Here is a 17430-nt window from a genome sequence, read left to right as displayed (position 1 = left end):
AGGGCTGGCAGCGGCCCGCGGCGCGGCTCCGCTGCACCAGGCTGCCGTGAGAGGAAACTTCTGCTCTTCCACAGCGCTGCCAGTTTCCTCTCCGCGGGCTAATTTTAACTGCCGTGTCTCTGCAGTGCGTGTCGAAAACCTGACCCCCCCGTGACCTCCAACCTCCCACCCCAGCTACTGCCTGCACGAGGCACCCTTACATAAGAGGAGCCGGATTCGCCTCCGCTCGCGGCAGTCCCTCTCGGAGCCCGGCGACTGCGCCACCACACCGAGGGGAAGGAAAAACCAGCCCCTTCCTCCCCCTGGGAGGCCGGCACTGCTGGCGAGAGGCGGCGCGAGCCGGGCAATTCCGATAAGCCAGTGTTGCAGGGAGCGAGGGACCCCCGACCTCCAGTCGCGCTCCCAGAAAGGCGCCGTATGGGAAGGAGCTGGGCAAAGAGCAAAGGCAAGGGCGACGAGGGCTCGGCAGCCGGCAAAGCCCGGGGAGCGGGTCGGGCTGCCGGGAACCCTCTTTCCCGGGAGGGCCCGCGGCTGCGTGGGCCGTCCAGGCGGGAGCAGCCCCAGCCAGTGTCACAGAGGGAACGTTTCCATCCTCCTGGCTCTCCTCTAGGAACGATGTGGTGAAGGGGAAAGCCAGGAGGAAGCAGGAGAGTGGAGCGGGAATGACTGCCGCAGGGAACATCCCGCATGCGAGCGGTCAGGCTGCAGAGGCCTCGGGGGAAGCAGTGGAAACCTCGCCGCCTGGTTCACTTAAAGCCAGGCTGGCTAACGCCGCGGAGCCCGGCTTGCGGGAACCCTGCCTGCCTCGGGCGGTGTGACTTCAGCACAGGGATTTTCCACCCGAATATCTGCCGCTCCCTCGTGCCCAGGCTGCTGGGGGAGCGAGGTGCCCGGGCAGGCCCCGTTCCACCGCGAGCGCAGCTGCAGGGATGTGCGTGGGTCAGCACGGGGGCTCGAACCCGGGCTGTAGGAGGGAGAGCAGCTAGGCGAGAAATCACGTGCAGTGGGACRCGAGCACACAGCGAACAGCAGCAGCAGCAGGGGAAGGGGACAGGGACCTGTGTGCTGGCCGGCTAGGCGGGAAGAGATCGGCACTCCTTCCTGACACCATTCCTGAGGGATTTCTCAGGGCACCTCTAGCATTCAGTGCAACTGCATCTAGTTTAGGATCCACGGTGTTTTCCTGTAGCATCTAYGCATGAAGGGCTGCGTGCTGACACAGCTGCGGTGCAGCGATGTCTGCACAGCAAAGGCTTAAATCTCGACTGTCAGAGACTCCTGGATTGGGACTGATCAGGCGTATTGCAGAAGAGCTCCTTTCCCCCGGCTGGGCTGAGGATAAGGACAGGAAGGTTCACTCCTTTCTCCCCTGAAAAAGAAACAGTTAGGAAACAACAGAGTCCCTGCCAAGCCAGCGCAGCCCGGTGCTGCCTTCAGCTCATCTGCTGGGAAGAAAAGAGCCCAGCCGAAGGCCCATGACATAATGCCACAGTAACTTCTCATGAACACATTTTTCCAGGCCACATGAATGAAAAACAGGGAAAGAGCAAATGCTCTGTGCATCCCYGTCACGTGCAGCCCCAGGACGGAGCCCGGCTCCCGGAGGACGTGCCAGAGCGGCGGGCTCTCGCCAGCCGGCGGCTCCTGGAGTCAGCCCGGCCCTGGCCCGGGGGAGCCCCGCCGCCGAGACGCTGGGAAACAAGTGACCTGTGACTGGCACCCAGGTCACTAGAACGGCGGAGCGGGGCCTCGCGTGACACGCAGCAACCTGCTTTGTCAGAAACTTCCTGTTTCGGAATGGAAACGCGAGTGCCCGCAGCAGCGCCGGGATGCCCGGGGCCGCGGGGCCGCCCTCGGCCTCGCACCGCTCTCCCGGCCCGTGGATGCCGCAGCAGGCAGCAACGCGGCAGCGCCGCCGGGGCTCTGGGAGCCGCATCCGATCCTCCGGAAAGAAAGGCCGCGTACCAAAGGAAACGGCGGCGATGCGTTGGGCGACGGGGCAGCGGAGGCCCGGGCGAGGGGGGGAGCGCGCCGCCCCGCATGCCCTCCCCCCGGCCGCGCCGTCAGACAGCAGGAACCGAAAGCCAGGCTTCGAGCAGCCGCTCGGTGTGAAAATAGGCCTGACACGCACACGGCCGCTCGCAAAGGAAAACTGAAACTGAGAATTGCTGAAGTGGTCTGGTGCCCTCGTACGTGACCCGGGCTCAGTTCCCCAGGGCTGGGAGTGAGCGAGGCATCGCGGAGGCCCTCGCCGCCACGGTGCCTCCCGGCGGCACGCGCCCTGGGACCGCGCGCGGGGCGGCGACGGCGGCGGCTTCGGCTGGGCCCGGAGAAGAGAGGTTTCTAATCTCACGCTAGATCAGACACGCTAACCACCAACCCCGCGCGCCAGSCACCCACAGCCGGGCTGGCGGCAGGCGAGGGCACGCTGAAGAGGCGCATTAGCACGCCGGCTGCTAATTCATAGGTCATACATTAACATACTAATCATTGACTACGACACAGCAGGACACACATTAACACACACTAACTGCCTGTAAAGACCCAGTGGGCTGCGCATTAACTGTACCAGCTGTTGTAGTTTCAAAGCCACTTTGCAGCTTGAACGCTATCGGGACACCCCCCCCCCCCCCCCCGTGTTGCCTGCTACAAACCTCGGAAAGGCCGAGATCAGAGTCCCCGGGAGGGTCCTGAGGTCTAACCCCAGCTCCGGGGCTGGTGCCCTCCATGGCCTTTGCCTTGTTTTTCCCCACAGACCTTTTGAGATAAAGCAAAGGCAAAAGCTTCCACGAACGCTGCGTGCTGCTATTTAACAAGATGAGCCGGTGCTGAAGCCCTACGCAGGGGCCGGCCAGCCCTGGTCGCAAGCAGCCGCAGCCCTGAAGACGGCATGTGTCTTCCAGGAGATTTAAGGGGAGGGAAGGGACTTGCTCTGGGTCTGGGGGCACCTGCAGCTGGCACTCATGGAGCGACCGCCGGCAAGCAGCCGTGGCCTCGCTCGGGGCCGTGCACGCAGAGCCACGGGGCAGCCCCTCCGGCCGGCCGTGCTGGCAACGGGGCAGCCTGCCCCCTTGGCACTGCCGGCTGCGCTGCTCGGCGCACGGCTTTCCCGCAGCAAAGCAAATCGCTGTCACACCCACCGCCGCCTTCAGTCAACTTTTACAACTTGCTAATTTTACGCAGTGCCCTAAAGAGCAAATAACTGGGAGGCAGGAATGCAGGCTCCTTCAGCTAGGCCACACGCTTCAAAGAGCCTCCGGCGGCCCAGCCAGCTGGCCACGGCACCGCGCTCGGCGGCGGGGACCGGCCACCTCCGACGAGGGACTCGGTCCGGAGCGGGCGGCCCCCACCCAGCGCCTGCTGCCAGCAATGCAGCAACCTCCGGCAAGGCCCGCTGCCTTCGGCGGCGCGGGGAGGGATCCCAGCAGCTTCTCCCCGCGAAGCCTTAGCCTCCCCCCCCCAGCAAATAGCAGGCAGGCGGCTTTGCAGAAGGGTTTACTCGGAGGATGGGCTGCCACTCTCGGCGCAGCATTCCTGTGTGCGAGGGGGAGACACGAGCACATCCCGACAGCTGGATTCAGAAGGGGAAAAGGAGAGGAGAAGCTTGAGTCATAGCACGGAGAGATCCCATCCCAGAGTCGGAGATGGGAAAGGGACAGGACCTGGAGTCAGAGCCAAGCTAAAGCCTGATCCAGCATGGAGATAACACTGTTTTTGCCACATCAGTTTAAACAGGGCTTGGTTGGAGTGAAGTAGCTGATTTATGCTTAAACCAAGTTAGCCCCAAACGATTTAAACCACGAACTGTCTACATGGCCCAGCTGTAACATTTGCACTGATCCTATTAAAAGATTTACTGAGGCCACGGCTAAATGCCTCCAAATGCCCTGCACCCCCTTCTCCGTCCCTAGGGAGCCGGCTCGGAGGAGCAGAGGGGAGCAGAGCAAGCTGTAGGAGGAGAGCAAAGGAAAGAGCCTGGTTTGGTGTCATCCCTTCAGGGTTTCAATCCCACAAACTCACGCAAAAGTGCATTTGGGTTTAACCCTGGACCTAAAATGGCCCAGCTTCTCTGGGCTTGGTCCCTGGCCAGGATGAGGCCAGGGGAGTCCATTGCCCTGGCCCCAAATTCAGTTTGGAGTGGTTTGGCCACCCGGGCACAGCTAAAGCCTCTGTCACGGCTGGGCAGCAACACACTCACACCTGGATTTCAACACTGGTTTCTGCAGCTGGGCGCTGACACTAGCAAACTTCTTATCTCAACTAACCCCACAAGCAGCCCCGGTGGAAGAGGCTCTCCCATGTGTGCACCTCTGGGCACGACCCGAGACAGCAACTGCAGCTGCCACAAGGCCCCACACAGGGCACCTCTGGTTCTGACAAAGCTCAGTGCTGAACTGTGCGGGACACAGAGCCAGCACGGGAAGGCCCAGGCAGGAACCAGAGACCGGAGCTGGCTACACAAATTGGGAAAGGCTGCACCACATCCATATCCGATGCTCCATCATAGCAGAGTGAGGTGCGCAAGAAAACGTCCAGGGACGACAGAGAAGCTCAGAAGCACCGTTCCAATTGCTCTTCCCTGTTACCATTGCTGGAGAAGCAATTTCTTTGAAAAATAGGAGCTCCTCAAAGAGAAAGCATAGGCAATGTCTTGGCCAAACATCTCTCCTGGTGTACTGAGCCTTGCAGAGAGGCATGGCTCCAGCAGCTGCACTCTCCATGGATTCAGCCGAGTCAACGGAGCAGATGTGCTCACAGCCTGCCAAATGCTTCCATCTTTCCAACCCCAGATACGTAGCTCAGATACGGCTTTGACTGGCCTTTAAAACTGGAAGACAGGATGGAACGGGGTCCAACTGTCTACCACCACCACGGTCTGCCAGGATAAAATCAGCCTTGCTTGTCCCACACACTGATGCAGAGGAGAAGCACAGATGAGGTAAAGGTGCAAAGCTGGGGATATGGCAGATCCTAGTCAAGGTATCCAGTTTTTAGTATCAGAGGTCAGATACATTCTGTGGAAGCCCCGGGTGGCCTACACATACTCTTACCTTGCAGGTCATCAAACTGCTCTCAAGGCACTGGTACTTGTTGCTGTTGACAGCCGTAGGACACAAAGGTGAGACACATCAGCGACGTGGAGGAAGCTGCTAGCACTTCTGGGGATTAGGGTCTGCTCTCGACAACCCCTCCCCAGAAGTGGGCATCTCTGCACAGATGTGCCAAGCTAACAACCCTCCCCAGAGCTGCCTGCCTGCCAGGGGCCAGTTCTCTCGCCCTGACTGGCACCTAGTGGCTGTGGGGCAGGAATACAGATTGAATTTTTACTGATCTAGGCCAGAAGAAACTTAAATTCCGCATGGAAAACCTACACTGCCACTGGTCCCAGTCTACATCCCGCAAATACTTTGTGTCATAGCACAGCCTGGCACTGCCCTACAGAACATCTCACAGCTCCTCCAGATCCTCAACATGGCCAGCTCCTCTCAAATCCTCCCTTCCTTGGTCACAGCTTACCAGGGGACAGGAAAGCTGCTTGTCTACCCCTAAATGCATTCAAGAGTACTGCAGGAACCTGCGTGACTACAGCAATTCCTGCTGGAAAAGTCAGTGCTGAAGTCATCAGAAACAGTGACTCTGGATTGAAAGCGGTCCTCCAGGTTCCTCTCATGCTTCTGTGCCCAGGAGGACCCAGAGATCTGGGTGCACTTGCCAGCTCAGGACTGCTCTTCTGAAGTGTGAGGAACTACACAGCTCCAGAGAGGAAAGTTTCCAATGGTTTCCAAACCAAGCTTTTGGCTTTCACTGACATTTGGAAAGTCTTGTCCTGATGTTTTATTCACCTGTTAAGTGTGCTGAAGAATCTTTTTGTCAGTTCCTCTCTCCAACTCCTCTCCAGTGAGCAGCAGCGTTCACAAGAGGTAGCGATTGGCTCCATGCTGCATCTGACAGCTGGTAGCTGGGAGGCAGGTGGTAGCTTTATTTAATTTTACCCCTGGCAGCCCATTCCTACTGGGCAACAGCAAGGTGAGAAGAAAGCATGACTTTGGCCTAGGTGAAAAGTCCTAGGGAAGATGACGGAGTACAGGAGATCTCCACAGAGTGATGGAGATGTTTCATCTGATTTGTGTGCGCAGCTCCTGGCTGAGTTCTCATTGTGTCTTCATGCAACACTGCCAACGGCTCTAGCAGCACAGCAAGAGCTACAGGCTTCCCCACATTGCAAAATGTTGCCTCCAATAAAACCCTGCAGGAATTTCCATCGGAGAAAGCACTCACTTCCACTCCCTGCAACCCGCGGCCAAGTGCCCCAGTACAGAGCTTCCACTGCATTCCACCGCAGAGGCCACTCGGTGCTGGGAAAACTGATTCCCACAATTGTGAAATATCTGGGGCTTTTCTGCTCTCTAAGGTGAAGTCTTGAGCACAGGACCATGCGTTTCAATTGCTAGTTAGGAGAACAAGGGGCTAAAAAACTGTGGCTTTCCACCAGGCCTGTGACAGAGGCACACAACTCTGGGAGAAACTGCAAGTCACAGCCAGGGACTCTCTATTATAGTCATCTCAGTGTCCCCCCCCGGCTCCTCCCCAGCTCCCAGCACATCCCTGAACTTCCCAGGGGAAAAGAGAGAAAAATCCAAGCAATAGGATAATGCCAAGACAAGGCAGAGGGAGCCTGTTCTGTTCCTCCCTTGCAGATCCCACTGGCAATGCTAACCAGGGAAGACAAGTCCCTGAAAATTTGCCCCCAACCCAGCGTCCCAGGCTAGGGAAGGAGGAAGGCAAGGTCTGTATCCTCACTGAAGTCAGTATGGCACTAGCTTCAGCTTTCCCAGGGCATGGACTGCTCTCCCTGCTGCAGGAGTCTCCAATCTTTTCCTTTTCAGGGACTGGGGGAATTTATTTCCTCTGCCATTTCGGAGGATGCCTGCCTTGCCAGAGATTGTTTTGCAGAGTTAAGAAAGATAAGAAAGCGGTTAGCAGGCTCTTCGGTGGAGGAAGGGAGGACTGCTTAGTAAGGGAAAGGGGACTGCTCCGCTCCCAACAGACACACGCTGCCCTTCCTCTGAGGCCACAGCTCCAGGAGACGCCGGCGTTGGTGACAAGGCCAGTCCATCCCCACAGCGTCTCAGGATCACAACTGCTCGGGGGGCCACGCTCCGCTGGTGACCAGAAAAGCTGCTCTCTTGCCAGAACTAGAATCCGGCTCTCTTGGAATTTGGGAAATGCAGCAGACGAATGTTCAAACCAACCTCCAGATTGCAAATCTCTRTGTGCTCTTGCAACAGTAAGAGCCCTTTTCCAGGGTACATGAAAAAAGGCAAGAGCCAACTCCAAGCTGCTTGCGCTGTGGGGAAAACAGTACTTTTATCTGTCCAGTCAAATACTTGAGTAAAGGCATTTGTGGGGTGGTAAGAGAGGCTGATCTCTGCGCTGGGAAGGGGTGCTGCGGCCCCCCGCTGCCCAGGTCCTGCACGGGCTGCGTGAGGGGAGCTGTGGACATCGCCCAGGTTCAGAAAGCACTTCCTAAGCAGTGGCTGGAGGGAGCTGGCCTCGCGGGGAGTTTACGAGGGAGGAAGCCCTGAACAGCGAACGCGACCAGTTCCTGCTGAGCAGCTCATCTGTCCCCAGCACGCCGTGCCAACACGTTGCAGCGCTGCGGGGAGGCTCAGCTCAGCCCCTCCGGATCCTACATCTACGCTTGACCCAGGTGCTCCTTGAGCAGATAACGGCATCATGCAATGGCCCCGGGCACAACAGACATTTCACTCTCAGCTGATAACACTAGTTCTTTCACAAGGATTTCCCCATGTAGACAACTGCTCCGTGATTTGACCCACAGAGTAACTCAAAGATTCATGTCCCACTGGACAAGACACCAACGTCTGAGGTAGCAGAGGGCCAAGAAGAGGGGGAGCTGGGAGATGCAAGGAAAGCCTAAACACAGAGCTCAGCAACAGGGAGCAGGACTGAGGGTCTCTCATGTAAGAATGGTAAAAATAAGTGCAAAACAGACCTCACCCTTAGAGCATCCACCTGCCCATCTGCACTGCCCACCTTTCGCCTCTCCAGCATGACATATGTGGAGGCCTTCTGCTACAGGCGGCACAGAAACCACCACGTTAGCCCACTACATCGAGAACATGGTGGACTTCTACCCGTGGAGACGGACACAGGCCACTGCATCCTCTTGCAAATGTGACTTCCGACCTCAGCAGCGGCAGGGAGAGAAGAGGTAAGAGCTAGAACATTCTGCCTCGTCCTGGCAGAGCCGATCTGGAAGCCGTTTCTGTGAGTTTACACAGCTTATACGTTCTCCATGCAGTTCCTGGACGCCTTCCATCACAGATGAGAGTTTTATGTCGAATTTTAAGTTTGACCACAAATATTTAAACTTCCTTGGACCACAAATGCTGTATCTTCTCTGTGGTTTAGTTGGCACCAAATGAGTATTTACAGATCCCTATATGTCTGTCTGTCATTTAAATATCTCGCAGAGGTGCCAAAGGCTTCGAAAGTGGAGGGGCTCCTGGGGCAGACCCTGTGATTCACTCTCGCTGGCCTTCGTTAATCTGCGCAGACGAGGAAGAGGTGCAGACGCTGGCCAAGCCCACGCAGAGGGCACAGCCACTGCTTGTCTGAGCCATTTCATACTTGCACTCTATTAAGTTTGCTTTTCAGAGAATGTCATCTGAGATCCCACTGTAACTTCCCCAGTTCCTTGCCCTGGTTGATATTTGAACTGGGATGAAAGTCTTTGGAATTTTCGCCTTTTCTTTTAGGAAACTTGGGATTTCTGAGTCTACAGGAGACTGTTCAATGAAAACCGCTAAAACCCCCTAAAGCAGCACAGTTCCCACCTGGCTGCTGTTTGCAGCCACCCTGCCTGTGTTTTCACTTCCTCAAATGCAAGCATTTCTCAGAGGGTCACAATCCAGACCTGCTGAACTGGGATCCGGCTCTAGGGAAACTGGTTATAGTGGTTAGTCTCAGTGGCTGAATGGTACTGAATTCAGAGAAGGTCGTTCAGTCAGAAAAACACAATCAAATAAATACCGTAAAAGGTCTCTCCTAAGCCCCCCATGCCAAGGGAATTTGGCCGTGCCATTTCGGAGCGCAGGGAGAGGAAATGCAGATCTGAGGGTCTCTGAGCTGACCCCCAGGCATGGGGTGAGTTATGGGGAGGGGCAGCCTGGAACCGGAGTTAACATGTACATGCCAACTTGAGTCGGGCTCCGTGTTATTCTATCAGGTTGCGTGTGTTTCATTTCCTTCAGACTTTTTAGTCTAGGACACAAATTGGACGCTTGCCCCACTGATTTTAGTGGAACTGCTGAACGCGTAGCGGTGTGGTAGATAGCGCTCCTGTAATGCTGCTTTTAGCGAGGGGACTCGAGCCCCTGCCCTGTCACTACAGCATGGCAGCACTCGGGGAGCTCTCCCAGGCTGGCTGCAAATCCCACCATCCCCAGGGAGCGACGCAGCAACAGCAGGAACAGGGCAAAAGCTTCGCCGACGGCTGCCCACATCAGAGGAGGCAGATACCTGAGTCAGAGCAATGAGATGTGAAACCTCCGCTCCCCCAACCAGACTGAACAACGTCAACTCCAAGCTGCCCACCACTGCTCCGCACGCTTCGCTGGCACCCAGACACTGCTGGGGAGGTCTGGGGCACTTGGACCGCCCTAAAGGAGAAGCAGCGGAAGCAACTGAAGCATTTTCTTCGAAATGACAAGCAGGCAAAGACCACGCGGAGGGCCAGCTAGCAGGGCCGGGCAGTGCCCGTGCTGGTGGGCTGGCGCTGCTGGGCACACTGCCGCGTGCGGGGAGGAACTCCTCCGACCGTCAGCTGGGCTGCGACTGAATTCCCTTGAAAAGAGGGTGGGGATACGGAAGGCAATGTAATAACATCAGAAAAATGCCACCACAGCTTGGTCGGCTGCGACACCACAGCCCCAGAGATATTAGCAATACTGGCATTTCCACCCACCGCAGGAACCGCACGGGCAGCGCGTTCCCAGCGGCTCGGGGCAGGGCGGGAAGCAGCTCTCACACCACTTCCAGCAGCCACTTCGGGGAGGGACAAACGCTGTATTTTGCTTTACAGCGAAATGCTGCCACTTAGGGGACTCCCAATGACGTTAGAAGGAGTTGTGTGCCTGAAAGCCCATGTCGTCTTTGAGGAGGGGCTGCTCCAAGCAAGACACGGTTCACTAGCTTACCAGCGAGGTAACTTTATGAACCAGATCAGCAGTCGAGCCCGTGTGGATTCTGCTCTGCCTCTAAGGAAGCAGCAAACACTGCTCTGCTACTTATACCGAATACTCAGCTCTTTTGGCACATGATTAATGGCCCGTATCTCAGAGTCGCTCGCTTCCAGCCGGGCTGAGAGCTGCAAACACACCTAGGAAAGGGAACGAGGAATTGGAACCGGCAGCTCGTCTGCGAGAGAAAAACTATTTGCTGCGTCTTTGTTTTCTGCAGAGCTCCTCCTCCCGGGACCGGGACGCCGAGCGCCGAGCAGGGCCCCTGCCCCGAAACGGAGGAGCTGAACCAGAACAATAGGGTGGGGACTCTGGATGGGCCCGGACGAGCGGGGTGGGCTGGAGCGGGGGCACCGATCCATTCTTTTGACTTCATTCACACTTACAGCTGCATTAGAGACATTTCCTGAAAGCACAGTAGGAAGAGAGGGGTATTCGCTCACTCCACCCTCCATCCAGCACTGTCCTTGCAATCCAGCCATGTACGGAGAGCCAATTTCGGCCTTTGGCAGAGCTGCAGGCCAGACATTACGAGCACTGGTGTGAACAGAGCAGGTCCCCACCCGATGAGCAGTGCACAGACTTGGAGCGGAGAGGAGGGGTGCTGCAGCCAGACAAGAAAAAAAAAAAAAACAACCTAGGGAAATGCAAAGCATCTGAGTGTGTTCGAGGTGGCCCTTAAGTTCACAAGAAGGTGTGAACAGCAGGACCAGAGCGTTTGGCTCCGGGACAATAAAAGGTGCAGCCACCAGCCACTGACACATGGAACAAGGCAATGCCTCTGTTCTTCCTGCAGAAGAAAATACGGGAGCAACAACCGCACCGCACGGAGGCCCGTCAGTCAGGACTGGGCCGCGGTGCTCCCACCACGGGGTCGCTGTACACCCAGGCCTACGGTGCGCAATCTCCTGACAATGACATTATACACAGAGCAGAGGATTGAAAACAGGGCACCGAGTGCTGCGCCTGACTCACTGCAGCTCGGGAGCCCGTGCTTCCCTGGCGCTTCATGATCCTACATGTGGAGCCTGAAAAACAACTTTTTTTTTTTTTTTCCTAAAAACCAAAAAACAGCCACCCTCCTCCAAATCTGGAGTTACTCAGTCTGAGTCACATGAAGGCTCTCCTGGCTCTGCCGGCAGAGCCTGCGCGTACCTGGAAGCGGCTGTGTGCGCTGCACCAGCGCTGCCCACGGCACAGCACACCTGGAGCGGGGATACTTCCCTGCGAGCCTGCGCTATGGGGCTGGCATAGGCACAGGAGTGCGTTGCAGCCAAACTAATTATTTTCAGCTTCAAGTTTCAAATTTCAGCCATTTTTGGTGCATCCCCGAATTAAAAAAAAAAAAAAAAAAGGGAGGCTGTGATTTTTTTTTTTAATGGGAAAAGTATTTCTTTCATTCTCCCATAACACAAACCCAGCAAACACGAAAAACATGAACCCAAACCAAAGCTCAGACATCACATCTGGGGAGAGACCAAGCATGGAAAATTTTAATCCAAAGGTTAATGTTTGGGAAGCTCCGAGTGTGTGAAAAGAGGGGTTAGATGGGTGCTGCTCTGCGACTTGAACAGTTGTTGCCGCCAAGTGGCGGCTTTAAAACGGTGCCTGCCTGCCCCAGCCCAGGCACTCGGGGTCACAAGCTAAAATAGAGAACAACTGAAATCATCGCAAGCAAACAAACAGAGAGGCAGCTCAGAGGCTGGAAAAGCCAAGCAAGGAAGGAGCGAGCAGCCCAAAATGCAGTTCAAGCCCTGTGGCTAGAAACAGCCTCCTGACTGGCCCTTGGTAAAGCACACTGCACCGCAGGGCAGTGATGTCCCTGCCCACCCTCTCCTCCGTCCCCCGGTCTCTCCTGCACCAGCTCCACAGCTTCAAGATCACTTCACAGTCCACAGGCCTGTGCCACTCCTGCCCCATTTGTCACCTCCGTCTCCTCCTTCACTCACTCCTTTGCAGGATCCAGTGGTTACCAAACCGTGGGGTTTTGGCATGCGGCAACCTTCGCCCTTGCCACCCAGCACAATCATCTCCCATCCAAGCACAGAGCACCCTGCTCTTCTCGGCCTTCGCCTGCCACACTTCTCCACACCGCCAAGACCAGGGAGTCTCGTCTGCTCTCCTGGTTATTCCTGCCTCGCGCCCTGGTTAACTGCTGGGCTCCCACAGCCCGCTCCCGCCTGCGCATCTGCCCCGCAAGCGCTTCAGCTCATGCCCTTGTTTTCACCACTTCCTGCCTTAAAAATGCCTTTGTCTTCATCTGCTGCATTAGATTATGCCCTTTCCAGACTGCTCCTTCCAGACACTGCAAATCTCTCTCCCCCCAGCTACTATAGAATAACATCCTAATTGCCTTTGTTAGGGACAGGGCCCGCTTGTAAAATTGCCACGTCTGTTTGCAGGGCCATATCAGCAATAACAATAGCTTAAAAGCTACAGGAGTTATAGCAGCGAGTCCTCCCACACTTAACTAAACACAAAGAGAAGGGACCATATGTCTGCGAACGCGCCACATCAGGTGGGCCCGACCCTGGCTCCCGGGCTCCCTGGGGGTGGGAAGGGAAAGCACGGCACCGGCAGGCGTGAGAGCATCCGGCAGGACAGCACCGCTCGCTGGGGCTTATTTACAGCACCCAAAGGGACGCCGGATGGGACGCTTCCTGGGATCAGCCGGGGCAGAGCTGCTCACTAAGGTAGCAGATGCAGGCCCCCGAGGAGCCGGTCCCAGGCTCCCCCCGTCGTGCACATGCTGGCCAGGAGAAGGGCTGCGCTTCTTTTGCTCTCGCGCACCCAGAGCCTCACGTGCTGCCCGCTGCGCCTTGCCTGGCGTGAGAACAGCCCCCGCTCCCGTGCCCACCCACTCCGGCTGCTCCGCAGGGGCCGAAAACCGGAGGCTCTCCCAGACACGAGGGGACAAAGCAAGCTCCGTCCTGGGCTCCTCACTGGGATGGGACAGGAGACTGCCGGCACTTTGCATCACCGGAGAGGTCTGCACAAGCTCGTATGCCTGGTCATTAACTCGATGGCTGGTAGGCCACCGTCACCTCCTGTAGGCCCCCCTCCTGTGTCACTCAGCAACCCTGGTAGCTGGTACCCAGACAAGTACTTCCAGGAGCCAAAGGAAGGATTGATTTCAGTGTATTGCTGAGAGAGAGGCAACAGAAGATGACTGTGTACTGCTGCCGGGAAGGAGGAGGGCTATGTGTCCCACACAGATGGGAACTGAACATTGTTCAGTCCAGAACGATGGTGCTGACCAGAGAAGCACGATAAGGGAGAGAGTTTGGATGGATGACAGGATTCATCTACAATGATGCTAAATTTGGGTGGGCAGAAAGCTGTTCAAGACGTCAGAGACAACCAGGCTGCCGGAGCAGAAGAGAGAAGGGAACTGGTCAGCAAAGGGGAGATGGAGAATTGAGAGTTGTTAGGAGAGAAAACAATCTCTGCAAAATGGAAAAAATACCCATAGAATAGCAGGCGAAAATGCAAACGATCATTTAACAAACCATTGGATAATCCATTTCCATTCAGTGCTGCACACAAAGGAGCCCACAAGGCTTTCCTGACTGAGACAAGACCCCAAAATCCAGACACCTCTCACATAACTCATAACCACACTTCTCTCTCCATAAGAAGAAGCCTAAATCTGTTCATGACTAACTCCAGGAGCACAGAGACAAACCAAAGATAAAGAGAAGATGATATAAGTGAGGCTGAGAGAAACTCTCTAGGAATCACCGTGGACACTGAATGTTTCTCTAAGTCCAGAAAAAGGGACCCTGAGAAGAAATCATGCAAAGCCCCCCTGCTACACAGGCTGGGGAGGGGGCTCCAGGGAGAAAGGCCAGTGGGAACGATGATGCCAAGAGCAGACCCCGAGGAGGAGCTGAAGGAGAAGCGTGGCAGGGTTCATCTGCAAATGCAGGGGAGGTGTTTGACAAGAAACATGAGCAAAATTGGCTGGCAAAGACAGGGCTCAGGACCAGGCTCCCTCTGGGTTCACGCTCACTGAAAGCATGTGCTAGCGTGTTCAGAGGAGTCCAAACAAAGGACAGGAAGCCTTGCTCCAGCTGCCCATGGACCAAAGCTCCTGCTCCGAGCTCTTCAGCCCTCCAGTCAAGGGGGAAAATGTAATCAGAGCAATTTCTATTAGCAAGAATATAAAGACTTGGAACCTCTGGGCTGTCTCTTGACAACTAATTAATTACCAGGTAGCATCCCCTTGAAGCTGCCAACACAGCATGCACAAGTTCCAGCACGATTTAGGGAGAGAGATGAACTTTACAATAAACTCTAGAATTTTACTTCATCTCCCGCCACCATCTGAGATCCTGGGGGAACAGGAAGGGGTGGCAAGAGGCAAACTCTGAAGCCATCTGGGATCATCATTAACTCATTCACTCGTGGCCTCTGAAACAAAAAGCCGACTGCGCTGTGAGCAGCAGCTTCGAGCCAGATGAGAGCTCCTTGTATTTTCAGGTTCTTAAATGCTCTTCTGCCACTTCCTGCACTGGGGTACCCAGCTCCTTGCAGCCTGTCCCCCAAGGCTCCTTGCTTTGGCTGTGAGGGCAGCTAGTCTTTAAAATCATTAAGAGCAGGAACTGTATTTGAAATGGCTTTAGGTGATATATTCTTCACTGGCAGCAAAAGAGAGTAAGTAAAGAAGTATGTCAAGAGAGCAGAGAAAAGAAGGGCAAGAGGATGGGGACGGAGTGACTGCTGCTAACATAACTTTTACGGGAAGCCAAAGAAAAGCCCCACAGCAGCAAAGGTTCCCCTCTTACCCCCAGGGGCCAAAAGGCCTGGGCTTGGCCTTATTAAACTGGCTGGTAAGGCTGTGGCCATGCAATGCCTCCCAAAGATGGTCCTCACCTCCAACCAAGTCCTGCTTCACCCTGTCTTCTACAATGCATCCCTTCCCAGTTGCTCATTTGCTAGGTATCACAAGGCTGGGGCATCAGGGTAGTCACTGAGCTACACAGCTATGTGCCCACACAACGACACTGTGCTAGAGGAAAGGAGTCTCCCTGTTACAGACTACTGAAGATCGCTGCCACGAACCTCCTTTCCTCTCCTGTCTTCTGCTCTCTGAGCTTGGGACTCGGGGACTGGAGCCTCAAGCCTGTCACAGATTGCTCCCAGCAGGAGAACACAAAAGGGCAGAGGCTATCTGGGCTGCAGAGGTCACCGAGGACAGCAGCGGATGCCTCTCTAACCACTGCGATGTGCCAAGAAAACATAACGACAATCTGCAGGGCAGTCCAAATCAGGATGCGCGACCTATTTGAAAGTGCTGACATTGGGCACCTAGGCCAGAATATGATTAAACCTAAGCCCTGTGCCAGTACCATGAGATCTGGACTAGGAGAAATTGCATGAAATACAGGGACATTTGGGGACAGCCATCCCAACAATGTAAGATTTCTCAGGCTCGAGAGATGCAAGGAGAGGTAGATGCTGTTCAGCTTGGCACACATGAACCGAACTACACGCTACCCCAGATAACATCTCTGAGACTGGTTTTGTCCACACCCAGGACAGTACGAGAACAGCCGTCAGCAGCATCGTGACCAGCACACAAGGACAGTGCTACACTTGAGGACTGCCTTGAGGAGACATTTTTAAAGTGACAACTCTTCTGCCTCACCATTCAAGACAACCTGGGAGCCAGCGCGCCCAGGGAGCGCAGCTGAATGCTGCGGCCGGGACCAGGCCGTCCGCCTCCCACACTGCTCTAGCTATGGCCGTGGATTTCTGCCTTAGACACCAGGACAGCCACAGGTCATCTTGCTCAGGTGCAAATGTTCTAGGCTAAGCCAAAGCATTTCTTTTTCTTTTTTAGACTTGCTTGATGTAAGTCCAAAAATGGAGATGACATCAAAGAGCCCATTGAGTGGATCCCCTCCAGAAACACACAGGGACTTTACCTCCTTAGTACAAACACAGTTCCCCTGCAGACTTCCTGGGAACAGCTGAAGCAGCCCCGCACTTCAAAAACCAGCCTGCACATCACAGAGGTGGGGAGGAGCTCCGTTCTGGCCCACGACTGTTGACAACCTTTTCAAAGCCTGCGCAGGATCACACAAAAAAATTGTCACAGCCCTAGGGGAACAAAATCATTTATGTTCCCAGGAGATGTGCTGCACAAGCAATGGCAGGAGCTGTCACACGAAGCAGTCGGGGTGGGCACAGAGCCTGATTTAAATCAAAGGAGAGAGAGAGAGGAAGATTTAGATGATGTAGCAATTTACCCCTCCTGGACCTGGTCAGCGATTCTGTTTCCCATGAGTCACAACTAGAGGGATATCCCTTCAGGATCTCAACCAGCAACAAAAGAGCCTGTCTTCTTCCACGGATCAGCAACTGCCGACAATTCCAACCCTGCCGTAATCCCCGTGTGGGTCTGCCACTGCTTGGAGTTCGAGGTCACCCTTCCAGTAGGAGTCCTACTTCCAGAGGGACAGAGGAGGCTTGCACCAGCCCACGCTCCACCATGGCACTGCCTGTGTCCCAAGTGACAATTCAGGAGTTACGCTGCTTCCTGGAATAACTGGAACTGATGTGCAAATAATGAGAGAAAAATGTGGGGAGAGGGAGGGTTAAGGAGAGATTAGTCTGGGGCACACTCTGGGAGATACACAATGTTAAGTATGAGGGCAAAGGAAATGAAAACTGGAAACTCAAACATAGTCAAGAATCCAATCCCAGCCTTGGCAGGAAGTTTACACTCTGCTTCTAAATATACATGTTTTTAAATCAACAAGCTTTCTTGTTCCTCAGCTCTACTGTACAACTACACAGGAGAAATAACCGGATAAAGGCATTGCCAAGCTCTGCCTCGCGAGGTTTGCTGTCCCCAAGTCACAAGGTACGTGCAATGGGAGCCGCTGCCACGTTAGAGGAGGGAGCAGGCCCCCGATGAAACTCCCAGGAGAGCAGGTCTCCGGCTCCAAGCACCGTGCTTAGCACTTCTACGCCCAGTCCATCCTCGCGGCAGCCTCTCCCCTGTGGTCTCGCGGTGCCATGCCTGTGGACCACGAGACGAGCAGGAAGCGATAACCTGTGAGCATGACTCAGATTTGGTGCCTCTCCTTCCTGCTCTCTGGCCACTGCGTTCATGCTCAGCAGTCGGATAGTCACATATTTTTTTAATTTGATATAA

At 55.2% G+C, this 17430-nt stretch overlaps 1 protein-coding gene across 5 annotated transcripts in view; it reads right to left on the bottom strand.

Moving 5' to 3' along the window:
• Window positions 1–17430, bottom strand: part of SMG6 (SMG6, nonsense mediated mRNA decay factor) — a 120932-nt gene that overhangs the window by 20311 nt on the left and 83191 nt on the right. Inside the window, exon 14 of one of the 5 annotated variants that reach the window (XM_026055276.1) lies at window positions 10690–10869. The exons of the other annotated variants lie outside the window; for them this stretch is intronic. Within the exon in view, the coding sequence (XP_025911061.1) occupies window positions 10705–10869 (165 nt within the window). The 3' untranslated portion in view covers window positions 10690–10704. Of the gene's footprint in view, window positions 1–10689; window positions 10870–17430 lie in introns of those variants that run through there. 5 annotated transcript variants of the gene reach the window in all.

The sequence above is a fragment of the Apteryx rowi genome, unplaced genomic scaffold, assembly GCF_003343035.1.
Source record: "Apteryx rowi isolate R43461 unplaced genomic scaffold, aptRow1 scaffold_99, whole genome shotgun sequence".
Classification (NCBI taxonomy): domain Eukaryota; kingdom Metazoa; phylum Chordata; class Aves; order Apterygiformes; family Apterygidae; genus Apteryx; species Apteryx rowi.
The sequence above is the reverse complement of the archived record's forward strand: the minus strand, read 5'-3'. Positions and strand labels throughout refer to the sequence as shown.